The sequence below is a fragment of the Cyclopterus lumpus genome, chromosome 19 (genome assembly GCF_009769545.1).
Source record: "Cyclopterus lumpus isolate fCycLum1 chromosome 19, fCycLum1.pri, whole genome shotgun sequence".
NCBI lineage: Eukaryota > Metazoa > Chordata > Actinopteri > Perciformes > Cyclopteridae > Cyclopterus > Cyclopterus lumpus.
In genome coordinates, this window is record NC_046984.1 from 2217968 (window position 1) to 2239309 (window position 21342).

The 21342-nt window shown below is 43.7% G+C and overlaps 1 protein-coding gene and 1 long non-coding RNA gene across 2 annotated transcripts in view; one reads left to right on the top strand and one right to left on the bottom strand.

The window, feature by feature from the left end:
* Positions 1-2820, top strand: part of LOC117748538 — a 12514-nt gene extending 9694 nt beyond the window's left edge. The window contains exons 2-4 of the long non-coding RNA XR_004611611.1: positions 88-574; positions 1446-1633; positions 1749-2820. This is a non-coding gene — a long non-coding RNA (uncharacterized LOC117748538). The remainder of the gene's footprint in view (positions 1-87; positions 575-1445; positions 1634-1748) is intronic.
* The window catches only part of jmjd1cb (jumonji domain containing 1Cb), a 97447-nt gene that overhangs the window by 54066 nt on the left and 22039 nt on the right, over positions 1-21342 (bottom strand). Inside the window, exon 2 of the mRNA XM_034558372.1 lies at positions 367-549. Within this exon, the coding sequence (XP_034414263.1) occupies positions 367-549 (183 nt within the window). The remainder of the gene's footprint in view (positions 1-366; positions 550-21342) is intronic.

Sequence of the window (21342 nt, forward strand, 5' to 3'; positions counted from 1 at the left end):
ATATAGTCATAGGGGATCTGCTTAGTGTTGGATCATTAGTTATTCCGGTACATTTTGTTCCTCTCTCCCTTTATCTGGCTCTTTCAGATTAACCCGTTTCTTCAACGGTCGCTGGGTTCCTGGAACGCCAGGCGACTCGGGGCAAACCTGTTCAGTCGCTCAGCTGCAGAGGAATCAGTCTCAAAACAACAAAGAAGTGGAAAAGCGTGTCGATGTCCCGAACAACGAGGGATAAAACGCAGACACAGCAGGGCCGCCGCCCAGTCACCTCAGACAGACACTTGAACCAGCACCAAGCCAGGATCAAGAAGATCCTCCTTCTATTACCGTGTCCGGCCTATAAATAGAAACACAAAAAGGTCTTACCAGGGCAGGCCACTGTATGTGTTTGGCCTTGGTTCCCTGAAGCAGTCCTCCTGCTCCTCCTCCTGCTCCCTCCTTCCTCTTGGCCCAGACCAGCTGGTGCTCCAAAAGAAACAGCTGGAAATCCTCATAGACCTTCACCCACTCTCTCTTCTCCCACTCCTCGTCGTCGAACTCCACATATACCTGCGCACGGCACAGAGAGGAAACGGTCAGTGACAACATCGGAAAGTTGAGTGCACATTTTTGATTCGCATTTTAGAAAGAGAAGAAGAGGGACAAGGAGAAGGAGTTAGAAAATCACTTGTGCATTGGGCTGCATTATGAATCCAAATATTTATCAAAATCACAATACAGCCTGCTGCAATTTTCAAATCACAGAATATGCAACATTTGTTATAAAGAGGGGGAAAGTGTAAAAACAAACGCTGCTTTAAATTAAACAGTGTGGTGATGCAGAGACGTCTCGGACCAACACATCATATTTTACAGACAAAAGAAAAGTCTTTGTTTGGCACAGACACACCATAATCACTTTATTATTGTCAATGTTTTTGTTCTAAATAGTTCTTCCCTACTTGCATAGAAGAGTACTGAAATATACACATTAACACATACAAACAGTACTTTTGATATACACAATACAATTCAGAAGGCATATCAATTACAGACGTAACTGCTTCATGTCGTTGTCTGTATGTCGGTCTTTACGTCTGTCTTTGATGTTTATGTCACTACATATTTTCACATTGCTTCACTGATAAAACAAAATAAAAAAGCGAACTATTTTTTAAGCACCGGCAGCTTATAGTAATTATATTAAATGCAGTTTGATCATATATTCAACAATAATGTAGAGGTATTCAAGCATTGCAACCTTTTGACTGGAGAAATATAGCCAATAACTGACTCTTTGCAGGTGTCATTGTGTGTGTGTGTGTGTGTGTGTCTGTGTGTGTTAGCCATCTTCCCTTCTTCATCTCCTCATTTCTTCTTCACTCCCTCCTCCGTCTGATCTTCCTCCCTTTTCCCTCACTCCTGCTTCTATATAACTCACCCCTCCCCCACTCTTCCCTCCATAGGCGGAAAGAGAGAGAGAGAGCAAGCGAGAGGGGATCAACGGGTGCATCTCTCCTCAGTCAGCCTCCCGCCCTCCCCCTCTCCCATGATGCACTACCGCAGTCGACTGAGCGATTGCTCCCTGCCAGCAGGCACGGAGGCGGCTACCTGAGTGGGTCCTCCCTTTGTGTGCCGTTGCTGCAGTCTGTTTGTATGTGTGTGTTTTACCACCTGTCTGTATAGTGTTACCGCCATCCATCCTTGGCTTTATGACCCGGCGCGCGCCGCACACATCCATCTCCACTAATCCCTGGTCTCTTTATCAGGGGCAGTCATTCCAGGACACTGGACCCTCAGCGGGTCGAGTCACATGCTCCACCAGCCTCTATCCGGCCGCTCCTCTAACTCACTGCAGACCGCTATCTGTCACTCAGCAACACCAACATCTGTCCACTCGTCACCTTAACTAGCAGCTCACTCAGTCAGCGTCACCTCATTTAGGAACACGCCTGTTGTCATCATCCATTCACTCTATTTTTTTCAAGAAATGTAGGAGTTGATGGACAGTTTTGGACTGTTGGGTGGAGAAAACGGACAAAATAATCAGATTATTTTGATCGACCCTGTACTCTACCGATTATTCCATGGATTAATCAGGTAAATAACACTTTTGCTTTATTGAGGAGAAAGAGGAAATATACAATCATTTGTTTACCTTTTAGAAAAATCCACATTTTTATTGCTTAGTAATATTATAAGTGCCAGATTACATTCTGGGCTTTCAAAGCTCCAGACACTTTTTTAAACTAGTGTCCTGAAAAAATATTTTTAAGTTGGTGTAAACTGCTGTTATCCTTTTATTTAGTTATTGTCATCCATAGAGGTTAATTGCATTAAAACACACAGATTGGAAAATAAATGATTGCATTTTTTATTAAATATTTTCTTCAATAGAAAGACATTTGGCATTTGTAGTTTTGATATAATCTGCTCAGAGCCAGTATTAGGAAGCTAAACAGGTCATAAATCCTTCACTAATATCTATTGTTGTTCCTTCAAACTGGATTTATTCAAGTTTCTCACCAAAAACTACATTTTACATGACTAGATTTGAACATAGCTAACGGCTAACGCTAACTAGCGCCGCTGGAGAAATCGTTTCGCGCCCAAAAACATAATCACATCTTTAAAGAAAAACTAAACAGGACCACCTCAGCACTGTTACAGTTGATTATTTTCCTTCCAATCAACTATCCGATATATAATATAATTCTTTCAACACCACATGTCTTTACAAGAATGATCAGAAACATTAGTTAATAAAATATGAGGACCGTCTGTAATCATTGTTGATTATAATTGAAAAAAATAATAAAGCTTGTCACACATAAACAATGAGAGAGTCTAAACAGGAACAAATCTGTTTCTAGTCATTTTAGGTCCTTCTCCAAACATAATCCAAAGGTGGTTTTGTTTTGGGCTTCAAGAAGACACTTCTAGACTTGAATAAGATAACTGCTAATTGGGCTGCTGATTATGCAGCAGAGTCACTCTCAGTAAACACACACGCTCACACACACACACACACACACACACACACTTTTCTTTTCCACATCATGTCTATTTCTGTTTTAGTAAAGGTGCCACAGAAAGCGAGCAACACATCTGGCTTCAAATGTGTGTGTTATTGTAATAGTCTCGAGTTGCATTCCTCACACATATAAACAGGACATGCACAAATACAGGCAGTCATACGTGTGCACGTTTACATATCATGCCCAGCCTGGATGTCAGCACGGGCCATTAAAACTCAATCTGACTCTAAGTGTTGCCCATTGGCACAGAGCCAAGAACAGGCCACATCGGGACAGTGGAAGAAGCAACCAATGTAGAAGTGGCCTCCATGGCGGCTTCGAGCCCCTTATACTGAACTTCAACATACATTCCTTTTCGTTACTTTTGCATACTACTTTTTTTGCAAATGTATTAATAATATATTTTATTTATTATTAATCCGCCTAATTTTTCAAGGCAAAAAACTCATGTTGACCACACCATAGTAACGTAATATTTGATCTTCGCCCAATATTTATTTCCACGTAATAGACATTGAATGCATCATAATGTAACTAAAGTGGTGGTATTCTCTGTCGTCCACGGGTGCAACGCAGCGGCGTTAAGTCTCGAGCACTGATCCCCGCCGCCCGCAGTACTGTAGAAAAATAAAGTCACTTTTTATTTATCTTAGCATCGACCAAAGTACCGGCTCCCGTGACATCCCAAGCTAACGCTCGCTTTAAAGCGAAATGCTCTGTAGCGTCAGCGAGCAACATCGTTCACATTGAAACGCTGTTTTCACATTCCCATACCTAAAAGAAATTCATATCCATACCTAAAAAATATCGATATGGTTGAAAGTCAACCATAGTGTTTTCAAGACAGATAAATATCACGGTTCGTAATGTACGTAAACAAATGTTCTTTAAAATCACGCGCCAATGTGGCATGACCACATCCTCAGAAGACAATCCCAAATATGATCCCAAATGCCATAACCGTCCACAACCGTCACAGTTTTGATAATAATATATTGTGTATTGTGTCAATATCGCCATGATGCAAAGTCTCCCTCATCCATCTTTATCATTTTAAATTCAATAAAAACTGCACACCGTTAGCATTGTAACGCCTGTGAATGGTGAAGCTTTAACTATAAACATCTGCTTGTGTGACTCGGACTCTCCAAATGCAAAGACTTAATACGATACAGATACATTTCTGTTTAGTGAAGGCTGAAATCCTTCTCCTCCTCATCAGAACGTGAACGTGGCAGGCGGCCTCGTCCATCTCTGCTGATGTCACTCTGACTGCCTCTCTGTCGGGCACAAGATGACAGACGACGACAGGGAGAGTGAGACGTTCCTGCTAAACCCGTCGCGTCAATCACCTCACGTATCTGTGTGTGTGTGCGTGTGTGTGTGTATGTGTTGTGTGTGTGTTGGAGTGGCAGCAGCTGCGTGACGAGTTTTGATCCTCTAAAGCTGTCAAACCTCAGCCTAAAAAAAACAGTAAAAATCACAGCACACACATGCGGGCGAGCAGTGTGATTCCATGCGTGTTTGTCATGTTGCGGTCTGGGCCGGTGCGCGTTCATTCAACTGCTTTGTACATCACAATACTGTACGCCAGACTATTGATAACCTCGACACGTCCAGAGCTGTGGTCTGTCTACACACTACACACACAGAGTAGTGTGGGGGGGGGAATACACATGATAGGAACAGTGAGATTCTGTTGCTATAGTAACGGAAGGGAGCAGTGAGTATTGGACACACACACACACACACACACACACACACACACACACACACACACAGAATCAGTAAGCTTCTATCAGCCACAGAGAGGGGCAGAAATAAGAGACAGAGAGAACAAAGGAGAGCAGGTGCCACACTTGAAACACTGCACAGCATCTGATGTGAGCGACATCGGCCCTCACTCCTACCATCACCACCATCACCATCACCATCACCATCACCACCATCACCATCACCACAATCACCATCACCACCATCACTACGGGTGCGCGTGTCACGCTGGTATTTAGACACCAATCGTGACGGAAGAATGCGGCTGACTCTCAGGAACGACCCTGTTCCATCTGCAGATGTGAGGATGTGAGGCCTTTAGTGGCGACTGCCCATCATTTGTAAGCAATCAGATTTGTTTCTTCAGGCATTTTTTATCAGCTGTGTGTGTGTGTGTGTGTGTGTGTGTGTGTGTGTGTGTGTGAGCGTGTGTGCGTGCGTGCATCTCCTTGATGCAGTCCATGACCGTATACCATGAGCATATATATGAATGTGTGTTTAATCTGCCCATCACTAACGGCTGCAGATCCGCTTTCTGTCTGGCTGCCACCGGCTGCCAATGAGCATGAAGCATGACAGCGAGCGACCAATGCGGACAGAGCGGCGTAATCTACCTTTTCAATAGAGCGGCGGAGAAAGCTGGAGACAAACGCATCCCGATGAAGAAGAGGCTGTGCTCTCTGACTGGATTACTATTAATATGAGAACAATACTATATATTACTAATACTACTACTGATATGATGTGCACTACTACTGTGTGTGTGTGTGTGTGTGTGTGTGTGTGTGTGTAGCTTTCTGTATGTTGTGCTTTGCCTGATAAAATTGCATGTAAAAATGGTTCGTTAATTTATATTCTAATTTATACTCTTATATTTTATTTATTTTTAATGTATTCTAGAGTGAACAAGATGTGTGAGGTGTCAATCATGTCACAAGCCTTACTTTCATTCTGCTGCAGTGAAGTTTGTGTGTTTCTCTCTCTCTCTCTCTCTCTCTCTCACACACACACACACACACACACACACACACACACACACACACACACACAGTAAGCTTTATCCTGCTCTCCAACAGCTCTAATCTGATTTATTGAGGTTGACTGCACAGAAAACATGCGGACTAGCCGGGCTAAAAGGATACCTCTATCCCTTCTTTACCCCCCACCCCCAACCCAAAGCCCCTGCAACGCTTACACCTCTTACACGCACAGAACAAGCAGTGCACGTACACAGTATTACAACTAGTGGAGTATTGCACCACAACACAAGTCTGGTCTTTTTCGTCAACCACTTGTTGCCATTAAAGGGGATTATTGTCAATGTGCAGTGCCTCATGACTAATTTGACTAGAACGCTGATGATTGAGTGCTTGGAATGTGGTCATTGAATTCTGCAGTGAAGTTGGCATAAAGGCACACGTCATGAGAGAGCCGACGCCAGAGAGATTTCTTTCTAATGTCTAGTCCATCCTGATGGAACAAACCGACAGAACGTCTCTCGATATGATCTGAAAGCTGCAGACTCCAAACTTGACTTGCAAATGAAAAATCAGAATCTATGGTGAAGGTAGGATTCATTGCATGGAAGCTGGAGGAAGACCCCGGACCTGATTGCATCGCCCAATTTAAAAAAAATCTGTATCTGTTAAAGGGCAGGACGAGAAGAAACCTGGTTGAAGCCTGCTGGAGTGGCATTTCCATGTCATTATACCACTTGTATGTCACTGTTAGGAAATATGTCATGCAGGAAAAGGTGTTGTTGTGGTTCAGGTTTTCAAATGGAGACGTCACTCGGGGGAAACGCAGTGACGGAGGTGAGCACAGTAGCTTTATTTTCAGGTGGATTATTTATTTTTTTGTCTCCTGACTGCGAATGTAACGTAGCTAACATAAATGAATTAGTAGATGAGGCAACAGAACCGTTTGGGCGGCAGTCAGCTCAGATTTATTTAGTCCGTTCCTTTAAGTTTTCCTCACGCTGAATGACTTATTTGCAAGAAACCTTGTGAGGACATATCTGGTGAACACAAGATTTAAGGACAGAGCCGTCAGTGTTTTCATTTAGCAACCAGGGAGGGAGAGAAATGAAAGCAGAGATGAAGGCAGCAGCTGAGCCTGAAAAATAAATAAAAAAGACTAGTCGCTTGTGTGAAACTGTCAAAGAACACAGACCTGCAGATCCTCAGAAGAGGCCAACAATAAGAGAGCAGGAGAGTGGATCACAAGAAACACAGAAGTCATTATCTAACCAAAGAAGATGGAATGGATGAGGGAGGAGACGGTCTCGTTAAAAAGGGAAAATGGGGTAAGACGATTTTAGGGATGAAGGTGGTGTGTGCGGGTTGTAAACAGACACGAGAGGACAAGGAAACACAAGACAAAAGGAGGAAAGTGACAGTGCTGATGATTAGAAGGGCGTCATTTCATTTCATCTTTAAATGGAGAGAGGGGGAAAGCAAAAACAAATGAATTTGATTCTCATGCAATGAAGGAAACGGCAATAAAATGAGAGGAGGATGAAAAGCAGGATGAAAAGCAACAGATTCAATAGCGTGGGGGAGGAAACGGACAAAGAGAGGCCAGGAACAGAGGAGAGGAAGACGACAATGATGAAGGGGGAAAGCATCGCCAGTGACGGAAAATTAAGCACGGAGCGGTGCGATATTGAGATGAGAGCATCATCTGTACCGAGTAATGGAGAAGAACGTGGCAACCAAGGACAGAAAGGATGAGGGCAAAGCATAGCAACACAAAAGAAAAGGAGGATGGAGAAGATGAACACAAAAAGAGGAGAGTCCAGCTGCTTGGAAACAGAGTGACTAGCCTACCACAACGGCAACCAGGTTGACAACGCCGTTACCAAGGCTCCCCTTCCCTGACAACGGACCAAATGATGCTGCTGCTGCTCTCTACCACAACAGAATATCAATCAGCGGAGGAGAGAGAGAGAAAGGGAGAGACACAGACTTTGATAGAGAGTTGGTCCCCCAGAGGTACATAAATATATGAAGCAGCTTCTGAGGTGCTGGGATGCTGGCTGGCTTCACCTTGCAATTACTAACAGGCAAGACAGAGAGAGGGAGAGAGAGAGAGAGAGAGAGAGAGAGAGAGAAAACTAATCATGCAAAAAAGACATTTAAGTAGGGCTGCTGTGATGTTCCCTCATACAAAACACAGACAGGGAGAGAACTGTGTGTGTGTGTGTGTGTGTGTGTGTGTGTGTGTGTGTGTGTGTGTGTGTGTGTGTGTGTGTGTGTGTGTGTGAGTGTGTGTATATGTGTGTGTGAGTATATGTGTGTGTGTGTGTGTGTGTGTGTGTGTGTGTGTGAGGTGTCATTACGACTGAAGTTGGAGAATGGGGGGGCAATTGTTCAATGAGAAAACACAGAGATGAATGAGGACAAAGGGAGACGGAAAGGCAGAGAGAGAGAGAGAGAGAGAGAGAGAGAGAGAGAGGAATGATGAGGGGATAGGAGGGTCGGTACTGTTGGATGCAGGGATAATCAGGCATGATTAAATTAGGGATGTCACGAGAACCCTAATGTTGGTACCAAGCGGATGCCAAAAGGCTGTAAACGATAGTAGTCCTTTACACTGGGGGGAGGCCTGGATGACGCTACATTGTGAACGACAAACCTGTGTTGAAATCGGCAACGCGAGCTGCCGGTCGGGTAAATAACGAAGCCAACGTTGTTGACCCGTTTACAGCGTTCACCTCAACGGCACACTTCAGAACTCTTACACGCACGCACACCTGTGACTTCCGCTCTGCTACATTTACCCTCAGAATCTCCCAGGATTACATAGAAGAGAGGTGGACACACTCCGGGCAATCGTTGTTTGAACTTGTGACGAATGTGTGAGAAAAACAACAAACACACCATCGGCACGCAAGTTGATTCCAACGCCATTGTTAAAGTTTCTGCTGTCACATCAGCTCACCTCTCATATGTTGTCTTTCTGTAGAGGACAAAGAGGAGTGGCTATGGTGTAAAAACAACAACACAGAGGGGGCTTCAAATGGTCGCCAGCCTCGCAGAGCGTCAAAGTCCACAGGTGACGCGTCACGGACAGTCGAGGTCAGGTGAAGATTGTGGGTGTAGAACCAACCAAGCTCACGAAACGCGCTCGGTGCAGTTAAACAAGAAGGTGAGCTTAAAACGGCCTAACTGGGTTCAAGCCCCAACACAACAGGGACAGGCAGAGCGTTGAGAGGGGGGAGAAGAGTGGCTCCGTTGTGGGGGCTCACCGCGGTGTGAGTAATGTGAAGGAGAGCGACAGAATGAGAGAGCAGATGAGCTGAAGTAATACCCAACGACAGCATGAAGAGATATCCCGCTCCACCACAAGGTCATTGCTCCCTCTCTCTCCGTCCAACCCACATGGGAACCAGGGCAGACACAAGATGGCGAGAGCGACGGGAAGCGAGGATTTTAGAGAAATGGGGCTGAAAGTAGGGAATGGGAAGGAGAGCAATAAGGGGGAGACAACATTAAATAACAACTGGCAGACACAGAGATAAACTGAGAAAAAGAAAAGAGAAAGACAGAGAGGCAAAGTAAACAGGCTTGAGCAGAGTAATGTTACCCAGCTTCCCTGCTGCTTTATTCCTCCTTCATCTCCTCCAACGCTAAGGATGTGTGGGCCCAGGAGAGGAGGGAGGGAGAGGTGAGGGAGGAAAAGAGGGAAGGAAAAGGCACATCCAAAAATAGCGCCGTGTTGTTGTAGACGCAACACAAGGGGGAAATACTAACTCTTCCTGAACCCGCTGAGCTCAGGCTCAAGTCAGGGTTAGTCTTTGGAAGACGTGTGCACCAGGCTATCCCGGGACGCTGGACCGTCCGTTTGTATGCATCAGTTGGAGCAAACAAAGTGAATAGGTGTGAGGATGAAAAAAAGGGATCAGATATATATTCAACTTCAGGTTACTTGCTTGGTCCATAACATTGTCCATGCAGACCGACGAATTGAAAGGACGGGGCCTCTCTGTGCCGTCAGTGGCTCTCGGTCCCAAACAGCGCGGTCATTGTGCGCTTTTTTTCTTCACTTTGTTCACAAATCTGATTGCTTACAAATGATGGGCAGCCGCCTTTAGTGGCGGCTGCCCATCATTTGTAAGCAATCAGATTTGTTTCTTCTGGCATTTTTAATCGCGCGTGCGTGCGTGCGTTCTCTGGATACGTCATCACTTGTACGCGCTACGTCGGGAGCGATGCAAAGAGGTGTCACCTCAGATCTCAGAACAGCGCTTAGCATTTGACACAACCTCACGGAGCTTTACGATCCCTCTTTAGAGACGATATATTGGTCAGACAGGTAGAACGAGCTGCTGCTGAACCAAATGTCGAGACAAAATGCGCGTCCTGGGAATTTGGGATTTGAAGATTTGATGAAATTGTACGAGGCGGACCATTAGAACAGCGTTGGTAAAATGTGGAAGTTGTCGTGATGACATTTAATCCCACTGCAGTGAAAACCCCCAAAGCTAACAAAGAGCCTCCATGAGGTCTGAAAGATGCAATCCTGTGGAAGAAGTACGGAGGAGACAATGTGTTGATTATTCAGCAGAAGGGGCTAGAAACACAAAGTTGGAGAAAAACAAGTTGTGCCTTTCTTTTCTCACTCTGCCACTTCTTCTTCCTCTCTGCACTTCCCTCCCTTCCTCCCTTCCTTCCCTCCTCTCTCTCTCTCTCTCTCGATCTCTCATGATAATACCGCTCTAATAATAGCAGAGTTGCATCGGTACGATCGTTGGGTGGAATCTAGGGCAGCCGCTGCAGAGGCAGTATGGGAAAATCCCTCTTGCCTTCTCCAAACCGCATGCCTGCGGACTGCGCACGCACGTGTGTGTGTGTGTGTGTTGGCATTCAATCCGTCCTGCGCAGGAAGGAACAGACCGAGCGCTGATGACAGCGACAGAGCAGATTCTCAGAGCTGCTGCTGGATGTCTTTTGACCATGCGGTGCTGTTTCCGTCGCCTCTTGTGGATCGTCCTCCACAGGAACCGCACGCCCGGATTTCACGCTGGGTAGCAGTCATACAGGAATGTAAAACTCAATTCTCAACGTTATGATCACCTGTGACAATTCTATGACACTGGGCTGTTTGTTCTTTACCGCTGCCCCTGAACGCAACAGGTGTGTGATACACGTGCGCATTGTTCTAAGCTTGGCTAAACATTAGTGGCCTCCAGATTAATCGATACTCATTTTATGAATCGCACCGATTCCCAGCCATCGTCCGCAGCGGTGCTCCAGTCTTTATAACAAACCTCTGTTACCTCTTTTCTGGAAACATCTGGACATGACACCTATGCGTTATGATATCACGGCTCATTCAGAAAATATTTAAGGTTATGGACTGGATTTATGAATGGAGCACCGACCGAATAGAGAAAAACAATCCAACATTAATCCCTACATTAGTAGCATGACTGGAGGCCACAGCTGTGTTCATGGCTCATACTTTACGGCCTTTGGTTTTGCATGTTACATAATGTCAAGGCCAAACTGGGAAGTGATGGTTGTGAAATGCTACACAGTGGGAAGGTGACTTAATAGTGGTGTAATCAGTGTGTGAAATATGCAAAGTCCAACGCAGACCCAACACACAATGGAGAAGACATCATGGATGGAGGCTGTACACACACATCACTGAGGCTTCCATCATCAATAATAAGGTCACTCACACAACTACTACACAACGCAATGACTACTGCAGCTGACACACACACACACACACACACACACACACACACACACCTCGGCTTCATTGCTCCATTGCCATAGCTTTACTCCAGGTTCTCAAGAATGCCACTGGACACAAACTCTGACTGGATGTGTCATTTGCAGCGGTTTGTGAATATATGATTTTCCACTTTGAATAATGACAATTGCTGGCCATTAGTACGTGTTTAAAAAGACATTTTAGTTACAATTACAAGTGACCACTATTTGTCCTGTGATTTAGAGACTTTCAGAGGTTCTAACCAAGTGGTCTCTCAATCATTGTACTTGCTCTGTGTGTAAAAAGCAGTATGGCAACATTAACGTCAGTGATTTGGGATGGTTGCCATAGAAGAGACGAGTGCATCAGTCTGCTGGACATCTATTGGCTGATAATAGTCAGTGGCTCCCGACCTGGGGACGCAAACCCTGAAAGGATCCCAACACGAATCGGAGTGGTTCAAGATGATAAAAGGACTGAGAAGAAAAGGATTCTTTGTCTTATCTGACACTGTTCTTATATTATTCACTACAGCTATGAGCCTCATCAAACAGCCGTTTACCGTGCCGTTCCGCCCACACACGCACACACACACACACACACACACAATTAGGGTCAAATTTCAGATGTCATAAGTGATGTCTGAGAAGTTAACTACAAGTGTCGTCTTCCAATTGAATGGAGGTGTTGCTCATTCATGTAAATACAAATGTCAAGTAAACTGGCTGGCTGCATGCACCACTAGCCTCAGACTAGTTCTCAGACTTGTTAGCTTTGTTACCGGTCGACTCTCGGCTAGATGTAGTCTCCGCACCTCAGAGCATATATTCAGTATGACCATTAAGACTATGGGATGCTAACCTACCCAACATGCTGCAGTTCAAATGCCCAGCAGCAATGATAACCGATGCACACACGAGCAGATTTAATCTATCTCTTATCGCCAGTGTGTGTGTGTGTGTGTGTGTGTGTGTGTGTATGTGTGTGTCTGTGTGTGTGGGAGAGACGGGGTAACGGAAGAGAAAGAGAAAGAAGAAATGTTTGTGTGTGATTTTTAAGAGAGAGAGAGAGAGAGAGAGAGAGAGCTCTGGGTTGTTGCGATGAACAAAGAAGACCTCTCTTTGTACGAGCATGCAAAAGTAGGTCTGCGCTGGCTTTGGAGCACTACCAAAGTGAGAGTGTGTGTGTGTGTGTGTGTGTGCGCTGCAGAAGACAAATGGTCTCTGACATCTTGGGCCATTACAGAGGAACAACCTGGTACAAGGGGAGGGCTGTTGGTGACCTTAGTTTCCTCCTTTGCGACATAAACCACGTCACACCTCTAGCAGCACAGTTGTGATCACAGCTTTATTAGCTGCTCTCTCTCTCTCTTTCTTTAATACATTTCTCAATGCTTTAATGGTTTCGACTCGGCAGCTTCGTGCCTCTTCTGCCGAGCAGCTATCAGTAGCTTTTGAAGGATACGCCGCTTCCTGAGCGTCAATGTTCTCAAAAGGGGATTGATTGCATGTTAAGCTGCAGCAATTCTGTATTCATCCAGCTACTCGAATGTGACTATTTGTTGCATTTCTTCTTGAGGGAAAACCTCAAAGATGAAGTTTTGCAGGATGAAATCCTTCAGCGTAAAAACTGACTCTTCTTAAGGTCCGCCCCTTATCAGCATTCTGGTTATGCTGGAAAAAATACCATGGATCAACAGATCAAAGACCTTCAGTCATGCTGCCTGCTGCCCAAAGTAACCAGTGCTGCTATTTTCTTTCATTTACATGACGTCTGACATCCAAACAGGAAGAGTTACCTGAACAGATCCTTCCAGTGCAGACTGCACTCATTGTCGTCTGACAATGGAACCACCATGTTTCTTTCAGTAACTAAGTGGGGCAGGACAGAGCAGGATAATCACTATATATAAAAGAGGAATCTATTTAGAATCGGCTGTGCATCCCACAGGCCACCACTGTAGTGAGGATCAATAACAAATATGTTTCTTTAAAAGACTCACAACACGTGTCCTACAGACCTGAGAGGTGTCTGATTAAAGTGATCACTCTCTGCGACTAAGTCAGGGTGTGGATGGTTTCCAGTGTTACCTTCCTGAAATCTGACTAACTAACACACACACACACACACACACAAACACAAACACAGCATCTCCTGTTTCATATCACAGTAGTACAGAAGTACGTCAGAGGGCAACAGCTACACTCTGAAGGACATGAACCACCAAAGATCACCAATGCAACCAAAACAAATGGACTTCCCAGATCCACATGCTCTTCGTGAGTGGGTAGAATACAATATTTAGTGGGCAGTTATAGATAAACATGTATACATGTATTTAACTTATAGACAATACGAGCACACAAGTCACTGGATGCTTCCAACTGCGTCATCTGTGGTATTTTATACAGAAGGTCAAATACTACGACATGAACTTGGAGTTTGATTCAGTTTAAAAGCAAAAGCATTTAGATCAGTACAGTGGTATTCAACATGTGAAATAAATAACAGCCATAGACATCAAACTCATTTGTGTTCATCATCCACACCAACCATTTACGCATTTGCCTGAAAGTCACCAGCTAACACGGTCACTCCTTAAACTGAAACACATGTAGCTCTGAACGGCTGTGATCCTGTCAGAATCCTGTGGAAATTGAGTCCGCTGTTGGAATATAGATGATGAAAATTGGACATTTGGACTGGTAACGATTTGAATTCAATGTTCAAAGCTCGCTAACTCAACCACAGCCTGTCTTGTTTCCTCCGCTTGCAGCAGAACGAGTCTGCCTCCCACCAGGAGTGGTTCACAGGCCTGCAGGCATTGAGGAGTTTGAATCCGACACATTCATCCAGTACTGATGGATCTTCAAACAGTTTAGCTGCACTAGGTAAGGCATCATCATACCCTTTATATATCTATAAAATAGATATATAATAAGACTAATGCTGCCGGTGAATTGACCTGTGTATTTTTTGTGTATCATTAGTGGATGGTTTCCTACAAACTGCAGTCAGACTCCTGATGTGTGGACCGGGCTGTAACCTTCCATCATTTTGACTAGACAACAGTGTGTGTGGACGCCACACACAGCCGGGCATGAAGAACAATGAGGGTGTGTAATGTGGAGCGCGTTCGTAGCTCAAATCCACACACGGGACGACATCTGCTCGAGCTGCCAGAGCTGAACGTCTCCCACGGCGAGCTCACGGCAAGCAGACACCAAATTGGTATTCTCTCCCGCGGACTTTCTCTTATCAATAAATTACATTGTTCCATCATATATCTATTCACACACACGGACACACACCAACGCTGCATATATGCACGGCTGCTGCCTTATTCCGGCTTCAGGTCAGATCTTACAAGGTTAAATATACTTTTGTGTTTGCTCTGTTCTGTCTGTGCGTGGCGTTCCAGACACAAAGCGTACACGGTATTAGTGATCGGATATATTTAGTGTCAGAATACAATTGATGGTGATGCAAAGGGAGATAAAGCTTTATGTGAGAGTTTTAGTGCTGTATTATTTCATCCAAACAACATAAAGCTGATCATTTAGCTGCGCCATGATTCTAATCAGACATATATGTATATATACATACATACATATATATATGTATATATATACATATATATATACATACATATATACATACATACATACATACATAGATTTATATACACACATATATATATACATACATACATATATATACATACATATATACATACATAGATTTATATACACATATATATATATATATATATATACATACATAGATTTATATACACACATATATATATACATACATACATATATATACATACATATATACATACATAGATTTATATACACACATATATATATACATACATAGATTTATATACACATATATATATATAAATACATACATACATATATATACATACAGATTTACATACACATATACATATATATATATATATACATACATAGATTTATATATATATATATATATATATTTATATATACATAGATTTATATACACATATATATTATATATATATATTTATATATTTATATATATATATATATATATATATATATATATATATATATATGTGTATATAAATCTATGTATGTAAATTATGCCAGTGACAAATATCGTTACATTTGACCATTCCTACAACGGGGAAGACCACCACAGCTATTTCTGAATTCATTAGGGGCCTAAACAATGAGATGTAGGTGACCTACATACTGATGCTATGTTTAATAAAACAAAGGCATGACAAGTGTAGCAGCCCACCCAGGCCTTTAAATTATCACTAGCAATCAGACAAGTTATGGGCGTTATTGTGTTGCTCAACTTTAGAGACGTACACGTATTTTTCCTTTCCCGGATGTAGATACCCGAATGTGCGTGTCGGCCGATACCGAGTGCATTAAAAACACATGCTGTCGTTTGACTGGTGGGATCTTCCAGTGAAACATATTTCCACATTGCTGTCATTGTGCTCACTCTGGCTATCGCTACACTCTCCGCTAGCTGCTGCCAGGTCGGCACTGAGCGCGTGCAACTCTCAACAGAGATGAGAAAGAGCCGTCAGCTGCTTCCCTCAACGACTTCACACGCACAAGGTTCTTTAGTTTGGTTTCCAGAGCTGATGATGGAAGTGTCTACCGAGAGCTGCTACTCTCTCTGCTCTCTTGAGAGTTGCACATGCTCAGTACGGATCGGGCAGGATGAATTTCTGAATCTGTTATCGGAGCAAGTTTTTGAAGCTTAGAAAATAAACTCAGTGGGGAAATTCTGAAAGCTCTTTTACTCTTTTGCTGGCCAATGAATAAGTTAGTAATGAGTCTAGCTGGTAAAGGAACCCAGTGACACCACTGGTAATGGTGCACAGACATGGTGAGTGTCTCTTTTTACAGCCTTGCAAGCAGGCAACATCAATATGTACAATGATCCATCAAATCCAGTCTATTAATGGAGCTGTTTTTACATGGGGAGAGTGGTCGTCCCGTAACCACAAGGTAGCCGGTTCGATCTCCGCTCTCGTCATAGTTGCATGTTGAAGTGCCCTTGAGCAAGACACTGAACCCCCAGTTGCTCCCCGGGCGCTTCACTGCAGCCCACTGCTCCTTAATAACTAAGGAGGGGTCAAATGCAGAGAAGAGTTTACCCACTGTGGGATCAATAAGTGTACATTATTATTATTATTATGAATAAAAGGCTGAAACATTGGCCTCAATGTTACCCTTTCTAACTCGCAGCAGTGGATATGAATGCAGCGTTGACATTCATTCCAATGAGTTTGAAGTTTCAACAGCCGGTTATTGCTTTTCACACCACCTCGGGTTGTGGTGTGGCAAGACTCTAAAAAAAGGGTCACCTGGCGACATCACATGTTCAAGCAGTGGTTGCGTTAAACGTTCTCTTTGTCAGTCATTTTGACGGACAGTGTTGTAAAAATGTGCCGTCACTTTAATATTTTTCTTTTAATATAATTTGCGTTTTGGAATGACGCAAGTAGCGCTCTCAATACTGTACGTTTTTTTAATCATACATACACAGTACAAGCTTATAGATACTTACAGATTATCTGTAAGGGAATGGAAAGGTTTCTTCCCTTTTTAAGATTTTTTGCCTTTTTTTTCCCCGTGAAAGGTTATTTTTGGGGAGTTTTTCCTGATTCGATGTGAGGTCCTGGGACAGGGGTCGTATGTGTACAGATTGTAAAGCCCTCTGAGGCAAATTTGTAATTTGTGATATTGGGCTATACAAAATAAACTGAATTGAATTGAATTGAATTGAGAGAAAAGATGAACAGAGACGTCAACGACCGCACGGTCACTTTTCAACACACAGGAAGCAGGTCAATGATTTTGTTTGTTTTCTTTTGCCTCAGACAGACTTCTGTTTTTTATTTGAATTCTGAAGGCTGACCCCGCACTCTGCTGCCACACGGGGAGACTGGACTCTGATTTCCGCAATCCTTCAAGCACTCGCTTCACCGGGAAGGCTGTGTGGGAATGATCAGCACTTTCCATACAAGCCTCATCAGCACACAGAAACCAAGGTGCTTAGGAAAGGAATAGACAGCCATTTAGCCTGGTATGAGCTAGAAGTGACGGTTAAAATGTCATGATGGATTAGTCCAAAGTGCAGCGTGACACAGCGCGTTAGGATGGCACTGTTACGAATGATCAGACAACAGCAAAAAGGCCCAGACCAAGTACAGAGTACTATTAAAGCAGCGGTAACTGCCCCGCTGAGGCAACCGTCTCATAGTGTTTCGCACACATACATCCATGTGACGATTCCACCTCTGGCATGCGTGTGTGTGTTGCAAGGATGAAACCGCCGTCCTCAAACAAAGAGTGCTTATGAAAACAACTCCCTCTCCCTGGACCCGGCGGGCCTCAGAGCGTGGGGGCCCGAGAGGGACTTCCAAGTCTACAACAAGTTCATACACCATCCACTCAATAGCCTGACATCGCTGGACCCAAATCACAAATGCTAATTAGTTTGCAACCTCTCTGGGTTTTTTGTTGCACTTTAAGTGCAGTTCAATGTTTTTCTTGTCGTGAAAATACACCATCAACCGGATCAGGTGGCACCGACGGCAAACATTAAGAATAACTAAATCGTCTGGCTGATGGTCTCGTTTACTTTTGTTGGTCATATAGATTCATCAGTGTCACGTTGAGAATAAAATTTAAATTTCACATGATAAGTAAGCATTAGCATCTAAATATACAGAGCGGCCCATTTCAGAATTAGATATATTTTAAATAAATAATAGTTCAGCACTTTAATAATTCAGCTGGCAAAAGGTGGAGCTTATTATAAAATATATCACTTCATATATTGCTGGGTAGCTTGTGAATTTATGCCCAGGATCAACAATATTTGTAAATTGTATACATTTTTTATGAAACTGAATCTGCAAAGTAACTAGTAACGAAGGCTATTAAATAGATATGCTATAGTTTATAGTGGAGCAGAAATATGGAGTAGCAGAAAACGGAAATAGTAAAGTACCTAAATAGTACAGCTGTTAAAGCAGGTAAAAGCACACACACATCCACAGGGGAAAGATTAATCAGTTCTACAGTGTCTGTAGTCTAAAACTGGTGCTCCCCTGTCCATCCACTCTGGGTTTCATGGCAATAAACACTAAGGATGGAAACCAAATACCGAAGAGTCTGAGTAATGTGAGCTGTGGACACACAAGAAGAGCGGGATGATGATCAAATGCATGTCTATGGTGAGGAATAAAACAGTCCAGCAGGAATACAGGAAAGATTCCTGCTGATCAAGTCTTCGTCTGATCCAAACCCTTTAGTGTTGGCAGGATGTTAACAAAAGTAAAGCCGAGCTCGAAAGAGAAATGACCAACCTGTCTGATCTGAAAGAAAGAAATGTGGTCGGGAACGACCTGCGAACACACTCTCTTCAGCCGAATAACCCAGAAGGTTACCGACTTTTCCGTGCACCTTGAAATGCATTTAAGGGTAGGTTTTATTCTTTTACTTCTGGCAAGTGATTAATCTACTAACTGACTTATCGTTTCAGCGCTGGTTCTCACCCCCACTGATACTCGCAGAAACATCTGTTCAGGCGTCTCCTTGTTAACTCACTGTGTTTAAATCATTTCTGATCAAAGTGATCGTGATTCTGTTTTATAAAGATGATAAGTGTCTGCAGACTGGACACACTGCAGCCTGGCTGACTTCTAGCTGGATGTGTCAAGACTGTCACTTACACCGCTAACATGCTTGTAAAGGTTTCTCTTTCCGTCACAATAACGCCGCGGTGTCAGCCAAAACAGAGGACAGCTGGAGGCGAATGCAAATCCCCCTCACAGCTTCACTCCAACTTGATATTTGGTCTCATGCCTTTGGGGCTCCAGCCAGCTACAATATGGGAGTGTCCATAGTGTCTCGGAGATGCAGAGACAATGTTGCTCGTAGTTTAGCTTAGCCTTCTGCACCGCATAGTATGAGGCTCAAGTATTAGGGCGAGATGGAGAGACAATGTTGCTATCAGTTTAGCCTTCTGCTAACCGTACCATTATGAGCGGTGTAGTGGGCTAAGTTCTGTCAAATTTAAACCGACTTACGACAAGTCACACACTTAATGAGGTGAGGTTTTGCAGTAACCACTAAAAAGAGCAGTGGAGTAACGCTAGTAACGTTACGTTGCTCAGATATAACAGCGTGAAGCTTCATCCACTACTCTTGTAAGAAAGTACATTGCTATTGGCAGGAAAGTGCCAACTTTGTGCAGCTCATTGTCTGTAAACTGTAGCATCAAAGCATGGTGGAATTAAACTATGGACACTTGACTAGCTTGTCAATTCCACCATGCTGTAATGCTACATCTATCTAGTCAATTCCACCATGCTGTAATTCTACATGCTACATCTATCTAGTTGGTCAATTCCACCATGCTGTAATTCTACATCTATCTATCTGGTCAATTCCACCATGCTGTAATGCTACATCTATCTAGCTGGTCAATTCCACCATGCTGTAATGCTACATCTATCTAGCTGGTCAATTCCACCATGCTGTAATGCTACATCTATCTAGCTGGTCAATTCCACCATGCTGTAATTCTACATCTATCTATCTGGTCAATTCCACCATGCTGTAATGCTACATCTATCTAGCTGGTCAATTCCACCATGCTGTAGTGCTGCACAGGTTCCAGAATATTACGTCAGCGCTAGGTCTAACCTGTCCTTCTTCCGCGCCGGAGAAGGACAAGTCAGCTAGCTAACTAGCCAACCATTTGTCTCTGGAGCCGCGTCCACACTCTTCCCGGCCAGCTGCAACACTTGTCACCATAACAACAATCGCCTTTTTTATTTAGTCAGTCAAATGGTCATTGAAAAAAGTTCCATTGTTATAAGTGAGCCAACAAAAGTAGCCTTCCTAGCGTTAGATCGCGGGTTTGACGTGAATCATTCTGCCTCCACCGACGCTCCACCCATATAAATACGTCATTGCGCTTACTTACAGGAAAGGAGTCTAAAGATATGCTCTCTCAGACTGCCAATCATAGTGGGATGGTTTCATCACACACTGTGTTGGTTGGGGGAAGGGGGAAGAGGCATAGAGAGGACGTAGCTCGCCGATTGAATGACAGCTCCAGACTGAGCTGAATTTGTCAGGGACAATGACTGACATCATGGTAAACAGCTTTTCGTAATTCTCCAACGGTTACGATCACCTGCTCTGACAAGGTCACTGTGTGTGTGTGTGTGTGTGTGTGTGTGTGTGTGTGTGTGTGTGTGTGTGCGTGCGTGCGTGCGTGCGTGCGTGCGTGCGTGCGTGTCTGTGTGTCCAAGTCCACAAACAAACATTCAGCAACACGTGTCCACAAAATATGCGCTCGGGAGCTTTGGCGTAGGTTCTATATTTTTGCAGGTACGACTGCAGTTACCAACAAAATAACACACACATGTAAATATGTCTAAGAATACAAGCATGCATGTGGCGCGTAGGAGCTGCGGTGCTGTCTGTGTTTGTTGGCTTGTTAAATCTGAATCACAGTATGGTGTAAATTTAGCTCCGGCTTAATTACACGGCACACACGACTCAAACCTTGCAGTGCTATTCTGGCACCCAAAAGTAACAGAATGCTCTGGCTATCACAAGGCCCGTTTACAGCTGAAACCGAAACCACAGAGTAAGATCCACATTTCAACAAGGGAACGAAGCACAAACGATCTTCAAACTGTTGTTTTCCAGCATCGGTAGGCACACTTTATGTTCCTTCTCCATGTACATTTAGTTCAAGCTAAAGAAGCTGTGTTTGTTTTGGTGCG